Source organism: Mizuhopecten yessoensis, unplaced genomic scaffold, assembly GCF_002113885.1.
Source record: "Mizuhopecten yessoensis strain PY_sf001 unplaced genomic scaffold, ASM211388v2 scaffold2553, whole genome shotgun sequence".
Taxonomy (NCBI): domain Eukaryota; kingdom Metazoa; phylum Mollusca; class Bivalvia; order Pectinida; family Pectinidae; genus Mizuhopecten; species Mizuhopecten yessoensis.
Window position 1 is genome coordinate 556,821 of NW_018404603.1, and position 14,521 is coordinate 571,341.

The 14,521-nt window shown below is 37.6% G+C and overlaps 1 protein-coding gene across 2 annotated transcripts in view; it reads right to left on the bottom strand.

The window, feature by feature from the left end:
• Window positions 1–14,521, bottom strand: part of LOC110446116 (deleted in malignant brain tumors 1 protein-like) — a 94,324-nt gene that overhangs the window by 62,538 nt on the left and 17,265 nt on the right. For both annotated transcript variants that reach the window (XM_021491103.1, XM_021491104.1), the window contains exons 4-9: window positions 12,364–12,514; window positions 11,878–12,053; window positions 11,501–11,654; window positions 10,508–10,692; window positions 6,241–6,424; window positions 4,606–4,820 (exon numbers count right to left, since the gene is read on the bottom strand). In XM_021491103.1, the coding sequence (XP_021346778.1) occupies window positions 4,606–4,820; window positions 6,241–6,424; window positions 10,508–10,692; window positions 11,501–11,654; window positions 11,878–12,053; window positions 12,364–12,514 (1,065 nt within the window). The remainder of the gene's footprint in view (window positions 1–4,605; window positions 4,821–6,240; window positions 6,425–10,507; window positions 10,693–11,500; window positions 11,655–11,877; window positions 12,054–12,363; window positions 12,515–14,521) is intronic.

Here is a 14,521-nt window from a genome sequence, read left to right on the forward strand (position 1 = left end):
GGGGGGGGGGGGGGCGGGTTCGGGTTCAAACCTAAACAATCTGAACCAATATGTGAGGGATATACTGTAGCACTAGGGAATTATGTTCTTGCAACAGCGACCGTTATATAAGGACTCTACACTACGTAGGAGCTGCTAGGCGATATTTGAGAAAGTACACATCACAGGGAATGTCGCCTTTGGACATAATAACGTCATTTAGTTTTTAGTTTTGTGTTTTTTTACGACTGATCGACGATGCAAGTCAAACAACACGACGATACATCAATAGCGTACGAAGTGGTCGTGATGTGCATCACAACTTGTAAAGATCCATTGATTTTAAATAATCATATATAAATTGCAAAAAAACACCTTATCATACATTTTTCGTAAAACAGCGGGTTCAATAATAAATTATTTTGCTGTTAATGCTTAATAATCACATTCGAGGAAATAAGGTTTGTCGTTCTTGCATTGTAACTATATGTGTTGTTGGAATGGCTTATGCGCAATCCTGAGAGGACAACTACCTCTGCCGTCTGGTCTACCTATTGCACATCAACTTACATAAGGTGAAAGGCCAAACCCAGTCACACTATTCCTATTCTAGTTTAAGCAGTCCTGACCGACATTAATTCAATTACTGCTGAACATCAAGAACGCAAATAAAAAGGAATTTGGTTTCACTTAGTGAAGGGCAGTGCGCCATAAGATCTGGGAGGATTTTAAAATTCTATAAATGTAAGACAATGTACAGAATATGAACGTCAGATAATATATATATGATGACATTCAATGGCTTTTTCTTTACCTGAAATTTAGCATCCGACAGACGATTCTTGATTCAATGTCACCCCAGTTCGTACCACACACCGAAGCCCTTTGTCCACCATAAACAACCTCAACAGCACCGGAGGATCCAGACTCGCCATCGACAAGGTACACCGATTGTTCATCATTTAAACCTACTACAACAAAATCATTGATAATTTTTGACATACCGTTACAATCAATATTTCAGTTATTGAATGTATGTGTTGTCTACACTTCCAATTAGGTTTCCTTGCTATCCCCATATTCATACAGTAGTCCGTTCAAATAAACATGTCCAGTTTGATACTCGATTTGTACGGGAAAGCACTGTTGAAAATAGCGCCGATAACGTCACGTGGCGGTCTTGAAACGAGGCAGTAACACAGGTGATCAAAACGAGATGCCTAGTTTGCAAAGGGGCCCAACGAGACGGGGAAGAAGTTGGGCCTTTTTTTTACCGCACTATGACACCAAAGATTCTAAGTCCCTGTTGAAACGTAAATTGCACCAATGACAGTATTTAAATGAATAAATATTTGTTGGCGTCTCGGCATTATTCATAGACACCAGGTAATATCCATTACCGGTATGAGACCGGTGCAAATGGGCACGGGACTATACTACAATCTCCAACAACGGGACAAACCTTTCTTTAAAAAGGAGTATTAACCGGATGAATACTAATTTTTAAAAGGTTTTCATAAAGTGCCTGTATGCATTGACAAGTATAAACATGAGAAATTATTCTTATTACAACACATTGTCTTTACCATTGTATTCAGGACCATGCAGTATATCTTAATGTATACTCTCTTTCCCACTTTAACTGTCTTCATACGCTTTTACACTAAGTAAGTCATATTAGTCATCAGACACAATAAACATTTCTGGCAAAGACAATACAAGTACAGCTATAATATGTGTCCAATATGGATACTTTATTTTAGGGTANGGGGGGGGGGGGGGGGGGGGGGGGGGCTTTGTGCGTTTCTTTTTTTGTTCAGTATACATATACTGATTTCAATAACTTACACATATATTATGTAAGCATACTTGTAAATGAACCCATTTTATGTTGAGATGACTTTTATGTATTGCAATTATTTATTGCAATTATTTATTCTCTTGATGTAATATGTTATATTGACTTTTTTAACACAACTGCAGGCATGGGACAGATATATATTTATAAATAATTATTTCATTCTATTAAGGACATGCACATTTTGTTTTAGTAACAGATTCAGTCCCTAATCTTTGATATTTGTATGAATAAAAATGTATTCCTGTTTATTCCTCGGCTGCACGCGTACTTTTTACAATAGCACCGTATTCTGGTGCTATTATTCAATCATACATTCGAAGTCAACATCATGTCAAAACATGAATTGTTACCATAATTAAGATTGTATATTATAAATATTAATATACGGGATTATTATCAAATATAATGTGTGTTATACGCCGTTGCCGTACTGTACAACATCACATCGGTCCCTGCAGGTAGGGCGTAAGAATTGCACCTGCTGCCCCCATTGCATGATCGTAACATCACAGTAATCTCTAGGAGGGCCCCATCGCGAATTCAAACTAAACAATCAAGTATTCCTGCCTTTCGCATACACTACTGTATAAAGTTATGCAAAGTAAATTACATCCGATACATGCCTGTGTTCATAGCAAAATACGTTCATTTGTTTTCCAACTTAGACGAACGTACTTGCGAAGGAAATTCTTTTAAATACTTATTCATAGCATCATATCTATTTAGTCGTTCTTGTTGAAACATGTCAAAATGCAAAACCGTTTTTTGATCACAGAACTAACCTTTTGGATCGTTGTAACAAAGGGCAGAAGCAATACCAATTGAAGAGTGTGCTGTATCTTCAAATCCAACGAATGGACAGTCTCTAAGACTTGTTTCTTCACCTGTACACTGTCTCCTCATCCAATGGGTAACTTTGGTGGATGATATAAAGGAACCGCTGTAGAAACTTCCATGACTGAAATATATAAATGACATTGAAGATAAAATGTCAATGTAATTCTTAATTTACTTTCCAGGTACTAGAATTAGGTATTGGGCAATCAACTAAGAACAGCAAACAAACGCTAACACGACTTGCGGTGAAATCATCTGTAGCAGGGGAGGGAAAATGCACGTCCAGACTGGGATTGGAGCCCGAGAGCTGCAGACGATCGATCAAGTGAAATTCCGCTACTCGCCTACTTATTTTAATCTCATCATCCATCAGGAAAAAGTAGTCACCTGTACCCAAGCATCCTGCATACAACTTGGGCCTGGGCCTTGTTGTTGTAAATACTTCCATAGTGTACACTTCCCCAATAGTTACTGTAATGTACTTCAATATGTCCATATCCATCGGATCTGCCATTTACTAATCGAACGTCCAACTCCGAATCGTCTACTGGAAATGAAAAAAAATGTGCTTTACTTAGAAATGTGTGATAGCGTCTCTGTACGTTATTGAAGAAAGTGGAGCAAGAAAATGAAGGATGAAAGGAAGGACCGATTTCTTTCTTCTCAATATCAATGTAGTTGATCATAAAAGTTGATCATGAGTTTGCATGATCGTGAAAGGTGATTAATGCGGGTAAACCCCTGAGAAATTTGGGATTGGCACTTGTGCTCTCTTCTCGGGGACACAAACCAGACCATAATAAATCTACTGCAACAGTGCTTTGTCTGTGTCTGGGTGCTGGAGGCAGGGCATGTTGGTGCAATTCCTCTATGCGATTTTTCTATATTTTTCTTTATCAAACTACCTTTTGTTGTGCTTTGCTTGGCAATACCTTAAATTGTGCTTTAGTTTTGAACGTTCGCCCAGGTATGGGTTTGTGTTGGAAACGTTAATGGTGTATTTTAACATTGTGATAGAGTTGATCTGGTGCCATATATTAAGTGCTACTGAAGTGACTAAAATAAAATGCCGAAAGTACTCAACATAGTATGCCAATTGGTCAGAAGACAAATAACCACGACATTCTTTGCTTGGCCGACCGCTCAAACATCAGTGTGCTGTATGATGCTGTTGAATTCAATTTTGGCATACTCTACCTATAACCAATTGTTTAGGTGCATACACTGTTGAAGGATATGTATCTTTCTTTTAATATTGTCGGAATAATGTCCCAAGAGCAAAATGTGAGCAGAGAAATGAAATAAGTGGGTGGTTTTTTTTCTGACCGACGGATATATAGCCAGACCTAACAGCGAACAAATTTCATGTTTTACATACAGGATAATGTCCCATGTATTCATTTAAACTATCCTTAAGTATATCGTAATCATTTACGTTGCATCTAAACACTGTCTTCCCAAATCGTAAAACGTTGCCCTTTCGAAACACTGTTCATTTCCTATTTTTCTACCCTCTCTTTCTTTACTAATCTATTTTTTCGTCGTTGCTGTCTCCTAACATGGTAATAGCAATTAGATTTGTTCCCAGCCCAAGGCAGATCAAAGTCCCTAAAATGGAATCTGTTATTCCCTCCGAAAAGGTTCAGCATTTAGGATAATCTTGTTGAGGACGCACTACAAAGTCGGAATCATATCCGCGCTATCGCAAGGTGGCGATACATCAACAGACCCTGCCTCCAGCACACACGCACACAGCAGGCTTTAATTACACACGATGAGGCATGGCATTAACTGACCTTAGCTCTTGATAGGACGTTAAGGAAAATAAACCAAACTAAATACCGGACATGCAGTTAATATAATTATATATTGTAATTTAAAGGAATTCAGTAAAACATGTTTAATCTATATCAATTTGTGTTAATTACCTTCATCGTAGCAGAAAACATAAGCATGACCAGACCTATAGTAAGCATTACAGTTCTCCACACCCCATCCGTCAAACGGGCAATCTGAAAGGCTGGTCTCCATGCCGGAACACTTTACGTTATCCATCCATATTAGATCTGGGTCTGTCTCGTTGCCAAACCATTCATACCAAGCCGAGTCCAGTGTATAATGTCGACTTGTTATTGTTCCGTTGCTGTAAATAAATTTAATATTGTAAGTTTGTTAGCCGATTGCTGACCTGACAACAATAAGATGGGACTATTACAAAAGATAATACACCAACAAAACTTTGAAAGGTAGAATGTTAACAAATGTCTACATAAGTTTATAGCAAAATGATGAAATTTCCTAAACCAATATAATAAAATTAAAAATAGTATTGTATAGACCAATTTCACGCAGATGTACAAATTTCGAATGACGAATTAGTTATATGACAGAATTTTTTCATATCAGGCACATCATAATATTTGTCTTGAATCTCTCCTAAATTGGTACATTTGATCAATATGCGGGACAGTCATTTGTTCGTCGTATGATTGAATCATGTACAGTTTATGGTGTGTATGCAATACATAGTAAGCCAGGCATTTATGAATATAATTGCAATAGATGCAGGTATATGAACGTTAGTTTCATATTTTTGTGATACGTGTCTGAATAATACTTGATCATACTGCAAATAGACGAAATATGCTGGAATCAATACCCATCATAGATGGAAAGATCTTAAAGTGCCTTATTAAAATTGCAAATTTCACTACCCTCGGGTCACCCATTCCCCTCTGGGGAGGGGATAAACATTACTTTAGTTTTGATAGAGAAATAACACTTTTGAGTATATTTTGTTTATTTTTATAGGATTTAATTCAAACTTCGTTGGAATTATCGTCATATATTTGTAGTTAGATGGTATAAAATTTAAACCTCAAACGTTCAACAGTCTTTTCTCCAGACCCAGATTTGCTGAGATCGAAGGATTTTTAATGATGTAAGGTCCTATGGTGCTTTATCAGAATTGTGAATTTTGTTACCCCAAGATCACCTATCCCCCTGGCGGAACCGTCGAACACTCATCGTCCAGTATGCAAATCAACCATGCACAGATTTTGTGCAACTTCAGACTTTGTCGTGGTCTTTGGGTTTTCTACTACATGGTTACAAACTACCCTCACCGTAGAGTATTTCAGCATGCTATCTAACGGAAACCAAAATCTGGTCAGACGGACGAACGATTCCCTCATTAAAATAGTCCTCGTTTAAAATATTGACGGGTGTATAAAAACAAACAAAAAATGTCCCTCCATTTCCGTACGTTTTGCACTTGACAATCTCCTTGGCATGTGTGAGTATTGCATCCTTGTAAATTTTCCTCCGTGTCATTTCATTTGATATAAGTATATGTTTTTCATTAAGACTATACATATAGATAGGCTAAGATAAGTATTACATTATTTCAGTGTCACATACGCAGTATACAGATAATGTACTACGCCAGAAAACAATACCTAATGCCCCGCCTATATAAAACAGTAACGAGAAACTTTACTCAAAACATGTACATTTTTATACCGTAAAGTACATAGTAATATATGACATATGGTGATACATACCTAAACCCAAGCATTCTGCAGGCAACGTTGGCATCATTATAATTCCAAAAGTAGTCGCATACTCCGCCCCACTGTCCGTCATGGTACACTCCCACCCGGCCACTGTTGTTGTACAAACCGTTTTCTAGGCGGATTGCAAACGGCGAGTCTGTCCTCGTCGTTATATCAGTCGGAATGGGCGTAGCTGGTGACATAAATGTTGTCAAAATAATACACCATTTTAAAACCAACACTTATCATTTCGTCTTCGTCAATAATCATATTTGTCCGGCTCTGCAAAGTTCTTCACATGTTTGTTTCAGGTTTTAAATCATAACAAATGCAGTAGTCATGTGAAGACGTTTTACTAGTATGATAGAGCCAGTTTAACTCAAGCTCACTGAAAAGTTAAGCTGAAAGTCGTGCAGAGAGCTGCATGTAACTTATAATGTCAAACACTTTAATTTTCTTGGTCAGGGGACAGAAATCATAGCCTTCCTCGCTCAGGTGAACGCTCCTACAAAAAGTGGCATAAGGCAAGAGATTGGTTTATTGCGTTTAGAGTTATTTTAACAGTTAATGTCAATATATGACGTATCTTCGAGCTCGTTACTAATGACTGCATGCCGGAACTGTTATATTTGAGTGTCAACTTTTTATTTTAGTCACCCCTAGTGGGAACCCCAGCGGGGACTATTAATTTTGGTTTCAGTCCCAGATTTTGACCTCTGTTGCCGACCACAGTTTTCGGCTTTCGTGTGTTTGCTTCTGTCGCTAATTACAAGCTTTTGGATAACTCAGATATCGATTTAGGAAAATATCTAACATGCAACCAAAAGGCGTGCCGAATTTCAAACTGAAGATGTTCCGAATATGAATCAGTCACCATTGAGGTTCCCGACGGGGTAAACTGTTATATTATATATTGCTATTGATTGATTGAGATTTTTATGTCTGACCAACGACTATATTGGTAAAATTTCTTTTTAAAACCAATATTTAAAAAAAAAAAGAAAAAGGGCAAACTTGATTTGACATGCCGGGTTTGTGCTTGCCGCCGGCACCCTACATTCAAGCATTCGCGCAATTTTGCGGACACAAATAAGATTTTGTATCGCTTTGCATTTCTCTGCAGTCCGGCGAAACTTCTAATCGAACGACAGGTGCCGAACATGCGGGTCTTAAGGGACAAACGTAATCAGTAAGTAGGTGCCGCCTTCCCGGCGGTAACCGGCACGCCTAAATCAAGTTCGTCCAAAGTAAAAAGTTTACGACATTTATGGAAATTGTTTTTTTTTTTTAATTCACATACCATTTTCAGCAGTCACATTATAATTTCAAAGGGTGATATGTTATAAATGAATGCGCCGTCATTCTAACAAATATTTCATCAACATTCATATCCCGCATGACAACGTTTACAACTTTGGAACACTTTACGACATAACACGGCAGAAGTTGAAATGGAAAACCGGAGGAGTGCAGGGTCATGTAAGGTAAGTAGTTCATTGCCATATTCAGAATTTATAATAAAAGCGCTCGACACCGTTTAGTGAAAGTTATCGTTTCTGCGGTGTGGTGGCAGGGGTGACCACGGGGTACCGACAAAACAATACCATGTTTTGCCGGTACAGTTCCACGCGGTCACCATGTGGCGATACTGTACCGGCAAAACACGGCATTGCCATATTTATGTATATCGCTATTGCCAATACTATTCCTGTCAGTGTCCTGTCAGAGCGTAAGGACAAATGTGTTTAACAGCACTTTTGTACATGTATATATTTCTTTTCTATGAAATCAACCAACAAAGATCAAGTATAATTTAGGGATGTAAACAAAGTTGAGGGTATTGTGGTATTTGCAGCTCTTTCTGCAAATCATGGCTCCTTTCATAATATTTCCTTAGGTCACTGATCATTCTATCGGTAACATAAAACATTTCTCTTGAGTTTCTCCACTTCCCCTTGCAGGTTGAAGGTATCGTATGTGTAACAATACAGGTTGAGCATAGGGACTTGTGTTATCTAGAAATACGTATACATGTATATATAGGTATTTCTAGCTAATTTTATCATATAAGTCTATACAAGCCCCTGTGGGTTGAGGTTACCAGAATATATTGCAATACAGAAGGAAAATATTGCGATAGTGTCGCAATATAATTTCACAGGAAAAAATGGTATTGTTTTTGATAATTGGGCTCAATGGGTGTCAAAATACTGTCATTAAATCTGAGATCATTTGTGTGATACATTTGTATTAAATTGTATCCTAGTACATGTAATAGCCTGTATTATGGTAATTAGCATATCTATTTGACTGTTAGAACATGTTGCGATTCAGCAATATTTTATTATCGGCTTCGCATTGTGATAGATACTGTACATGTACGAAATGGTCTGTGTATTGCGATATACTGGTTTTCCGATACATTGTTATACCCCTATAGTCTATACATGCTTATTAAACCATGATCACACTAAATATCCCAATTAAGCATTGTGAGATAGCTGATATCTTATCATTTCCAGAAAACACAAACAAAAATGGAAGGAAGTACTTCAACAGCTACAGCAATACACTGTAAGTTATAACAATTAGTTGGTTTAATTTCTAAACTTCATGTCAGTGGACTCAGGTATGGATTCATTTTGAACAAGATAAAAAGTGTATTAAGCAAAACTGTATATTTATGCGTGTTTTTTAATCGGTGATTAATTCTCATGTTTTCTGGACGAACCTCCGGTAATTTTTGTGTCAGTTTACAGACGATGGCCAAACGTCTAAAATATCTTTGTGTTGTGTCCAGCAGGTCACGTAGTAACGAGTTATAGCTTGATAAAATGGCTGCGCGGAAATATTTAACGCGCTGAAACCAATGACTAGACGATATTGACAGTTTTACCAACAAATTATTTTTTACTGATAATTGTCAACTGATAATATTGAGTTAAATAACCACCAATACAATACCAGTACAAACTAGTGATAGGGATTGGAAACTCCTTAATTATCAGCCTTTAGTTTTGGTGAAAATGATTTGCTCCAATATGCATGTTCAGTTCTCTTATATCATTTGTTTTCATTTTAACAGATGAAATATCTCATCCTAGCACTTTGGAATGTTTGAATGTGGAAGGCCTTGAAATTGGGATGCAGAAGACCAGGGAATGTCACAGAAATAAAAAAATAAAATAAAAAAATATTTGTAGTGTTTGTGTTTTATGGTCATAAAACATGGAATATTTTCTTCAAGTAAATCAACCACATGCTTTCTTATTATATCCTAGTAGGTTGGCATGGCTACCTAAACAGCGTGTATGCATGCCTGGTCATTGTTAGACCATTTTGATTGACAGGTGGAAATATGTCAGTTGTAGCTTGGTCAATGATTTATTATACTGAAAATAATCATACAGGAGACGGGGTGACTTTCATGTCATTTTGACATATTTCTAGTTAACACATTAGAATACCACGCCGAAGACAATCGGTCCCATTATACTGACGACGGAACCCATACAGGTTCGGGAGGGGGGATAGGCCTGCCGAAATAGACGACTAATGTGGCCCCCCTATAGAATCAATGGGGTTTCTACATTGTCTTCTATTCAAGGGACATTAAATAAACCAAGACCAGACCTGTTGTATCCCACTGCATGTTTACCGTAAAGGGCGACTAATGTGGGCGCGAGCTACATTGCATTACTTGATGACTTCTTCGTTTCCTATTGTTTCTGTCCTATCTAGTTTCTCTTCCCGGTGATTTCTCCCACTTGGCCCCTGTTCTTATACGACCTTGGTTGTTGCGAGGATGTTAAACCCCAATGATACTAATTCTTCCTTTAACATGTTGGTCTGATCAAAATGATATAACTAACCATAGCAACTCTTACTTGCATTTTCGATTTGTCTTGGTAAGGGGGGAAATACTACTATCAACTTGGGCGAACGCGTGGTGTTGACATGTAATGAAAGGAAAAGGTGAATAGAGTCAAACGCTTCAATAGATCTTGATTTATTTTGAGTACATTAGAGGGCAAAAAGGAGAATTCCAAGGTTATTTAGCGGGGGCGTTATGCTGACGGGTCCATGTTATGTTATTCAGTGAGATGGCAAAGAGTTTCAACACCGTGCTCATATGACCTTAACTCTTGTGAAGAATCAAACCTCTAAACATAACATAGAACATATGGAAATGATAGATTATTACAATGTTATATACCGATATTTCCGTCAACAAAATAATGTGAGTTACAGTACATATACACAAATTAAAAATTACCTAGAGCTCCCGAACAGGAAACACCTGCTCTGCCATCCGCGTAATTATTGCAGTATCCATGGACGTCGCTAAATATACAGTTGTAAATACTTGTCTCTGATCCAACACAGTTGACATGGATCTTCACTTTCATGCCTTCTCTGGATTCCCACATGTAAGACGTATACAATTGTGCAGTTCCGTTTCTGGAAAGCAATAAACTTGCATTTTAAGGATATAAAACACTTGATGAACAAATGCTTGACTGTTAAAGATTGATTACAAGTATGATGGCTGATCTTGGTTTTGTAGCATATAAGCGTTCGTAATATAGGTACAGTATAACCTGTCTAAACCGGATGTCACAGGGACCAAATTATTTGTCCGGTTTACACAGGTGTCCGATTTAATTTGTAGCCGGCCGACAGAAATGGCAGAACCGGAATGAACAATTTGTTTTTACATGGATTACTATGCCAACATTTGTGAAACAACGCAGGTTTTCGGAATGGACAGGGTCCAATTTATACAAGGTTTAACCATTTTGATTATATGGGGAATACGCTGGGACCACACACCACAGCTGGTTAAGACAGGGATCCGGATTAGATAGGGATCCGGATTAGACAGGGACTAGTTTATACAGGTTATACCGTAGTATACATACGCAGCCATGCACGAGAGGATATATGCTGTACTTTAGTAAACGTCCTTATACATACAATCTAGCTAAGAGCTCTATATACATGCCTCCATGTGTGTAATGTATGCGTGTTTGTTTTTATGAGTGCTAGAGGCATGGGGTGTTGATGTTTTTGGTTCCTTGCAACAGTGCATATCTGTCCTTAAAAGCTGTTAAAACGTCATGGGAATCTAGGTTTTTAATATAAATCAGATGCACCAACTGGCCTGTATTGGTGATGTTCTTCTTTTGGGGGGTTTGTTTCGGTTTAAGTTGTATTCATCATTAAAGAATATCATCATAAATATGCTACTAATGTATGTGCTTCATACCCGTATCCAAGCATTCGACAGACGATTCCAGCTTCAATATCATCCCAGTTCTTCCCACACACTATAGACCACTGTCCACCGTACATAATTTCTACAGAGCCGGAGGTGTTGGACACATCATTCATGAGTCGGACCCCTTGTTGCTCGTCACTAGCTAAAATCATGATGGAGGAAAATCTAGTCAACATCTACTAAGTTCAAAACTGTTGTGTCCTTAGCACTGCAATTGACGTTTATTAAGTACCTCTTCGTCAGTGTCACAATTGTCGATTTTGTTACCCGATATATGTTTGATACGAATTATGTTAACGAAACAATAAATGTAGTAAATCGCTTTTATCATTTCAACAATGTTTTTCATTGAATAAGAAACTCACCCTGAAAATCATTATAACAGAGGGCAGTCGCTATACTCATATATGATGATATCTGTCCCCATCCACCAAAAGGGCAGTCTGCGATGTTTGTCTCTGTACCATTACACTGTAGCCGATCCATCCATATTGGTAGTTTAGTGGAATAGAAAAATGAATCCCCATAGGAAACACCATTGCTGAAAAATATCAAACAATTAATGTTAGTATGGATTTACAGTTTATGTAAAACCTGTATAACAAATCTTGTCCATTTACGGTTAACTATATCTTTCTTATTTCTTTCATGCTTCGAAACATGTGTGTGTAATTGATTGATCACCTCAGATCAATATGGGTATTGCAAGTGGCCCCTGAAAAACAATTCATGAAATATAACTTTCCCAAACCTGACCGTAGCTGTTAATAAGTCGTTAAAACTTATACAATAAAACCAATTCACACATACAGATGCATATACATTATGAATACAGCGTAACTTTAATATACCTGTATCCAAGCATTCTACATACGACCTCAGCCTCCCTGTCGTAAAAGCCGGCATAACATACACTTCCCCAAATGCTGCTGTAATGAACTTCAACATGTCCAGTTCCATTAGATGTGCCATCCACTAAACGAACTTTTACCTCGGTGTCATCTGAATGTGAATCATATTGTATTTATTGCACATTTCTACAGTATCCTTTACTTTTTTGACTGAACACGGAAACTTGATATTGCCTGTCTGATAATTATCGGATGCATGTATATTGCAACGAATCGTTTTTCAGAACTTGCAAGGATAAACAATATCTTGATCAGATCTGAAACCGATGATGTTTTACCTTCTTATTATTATCTTGTCAAATGTTGAAAATCCTAAACGGGCATCTTGTACATTAACGTAAGCCTCTTAATGTCATATTTTATTTCCCACTATGAAAAAATATTATTGCATAAGAGTTTGAAAAATAGTATGCAAAATGTTAAAAATTGTAATTCATGCACAATCAAAGATAGCCACCTGTCAGCCATTTGGTTTTTCCAATCATTCTAAAAAGAAAACATGTTAAACTCAGGACTATGGGGAGCCTACCTATAAAGTTTGAGAAAGTTCCCAGTGTTACTTTCTGAGCAATAGCAACAGCAATTCTTAACATTGAAGTCCCTGCATGTAAGGAGTAAGAATTGTACTTGCTGCTCCCATTGCATGATCGTAAGAGGCGACTTAAATTTGAGATCTTATCTTTTCTCTTCTTTCTAAACAACTTTCTTCTTCCATGTGTCTCCCTTGACAATGCCTCACTTTTGGCCTTAAGTTGAGCGTTCACCCCAATGAGGAAGGCTGTGGGTTCTGTCCCCTGGTCGAGTCAGTAGTTTCTGAGAAATGCCTATACAAACCTTAGCGGTCAAATTCACCGATTGTCTCGGGTCAGCCATGTTGTTTTTCCCGTAAGTCTCAGAAGGAAACACACGCAAGCGACCAGCAAGAACTTGCATGTAAAATTTGAGAAAGATCTTGTCATTAATTTCTGAGAAATAGTGATAGCAAACCTTAGTTTTCGTAATCCAAAATTGCCGCTTTCGGCGTACCACGGAAAACCTTAATATTAATTTTTAAAGAATGATTTGTCCTGTACTGTCTGAAAAATTGCGAAAATAAAATTGTTAAGGATGTAGTGCGGTGAGCTTTTCTTGTCTGAAATCGGCACGGTCTACGGGAGGTAACTCCTACTGCAATTTTGACAAGACGTAAAGAAACATTCGGTAACATATGAAGATAGTATCAACATTTTTTCCTCAGCCGTTATGAATAAGGCCCAAAAAAAGGAATTAATAAGTAAATGTGTTAAATGAATAACTACAAAAATATCAAATAGGTTGAAGTGTTTAATGACGAAGTCAACCTCATTTTCGGCGCCATTGTTGACGAATTGACAGATTATGGGTGGCCGTTTTAGGATAAAATACATAAACTACTAAAGTGCAAAAACTTATCATGGACATAATGGCAAAAACGTTTTCACTTAAGTGCAAATCTTTTGCACTTAAAAAGCACATAACGCAAAGTACCTTTTTTGTCATTATGTAGTAATCTTTTTACAATATGTACCTTCGCACTTAAGTACACAATATGTCCTCTTATCCCTCTTGTCACAATGGATGGTTCCGTTTACCGATGTATTGTGCATGCCCCAGAGGTCGAAATGGCGGCGGAGGTTGAGGTGATTTCGGTAGGCTTAATTAGAATGTTACAGCGACTATCATTGGAATTGGCATGTAGGAAAATTTGGACAGACGTTAAAAGGCAAACATGTTGCGTGGATTCACGACAGAAATGCAATGGTTGGCCGCGTATTAATTGGCAAACTACACAAAATCCCCGGAGCCACGCTGACGGCGTAGCCTGAATCCTGCGTCATACTACGGACTTAGATACGAAGGTAAATGATATGTCACTTTAGCGGGGTAAAAACAACAATATTGGTTACTAAAATCAAGACAACTTGTGTCGAAATGATAATTAGACGTAAACCCATATGCCTACCACAGACCTTAAAACGGTAAATGAATGAGAGGTTAGCCTAACAAATGAAGTTTAGAGTCCTAGAGTAACAAACAAGTAAAAACCCTCCTTAAGTTAAGGCTTACATGTAACTAACAT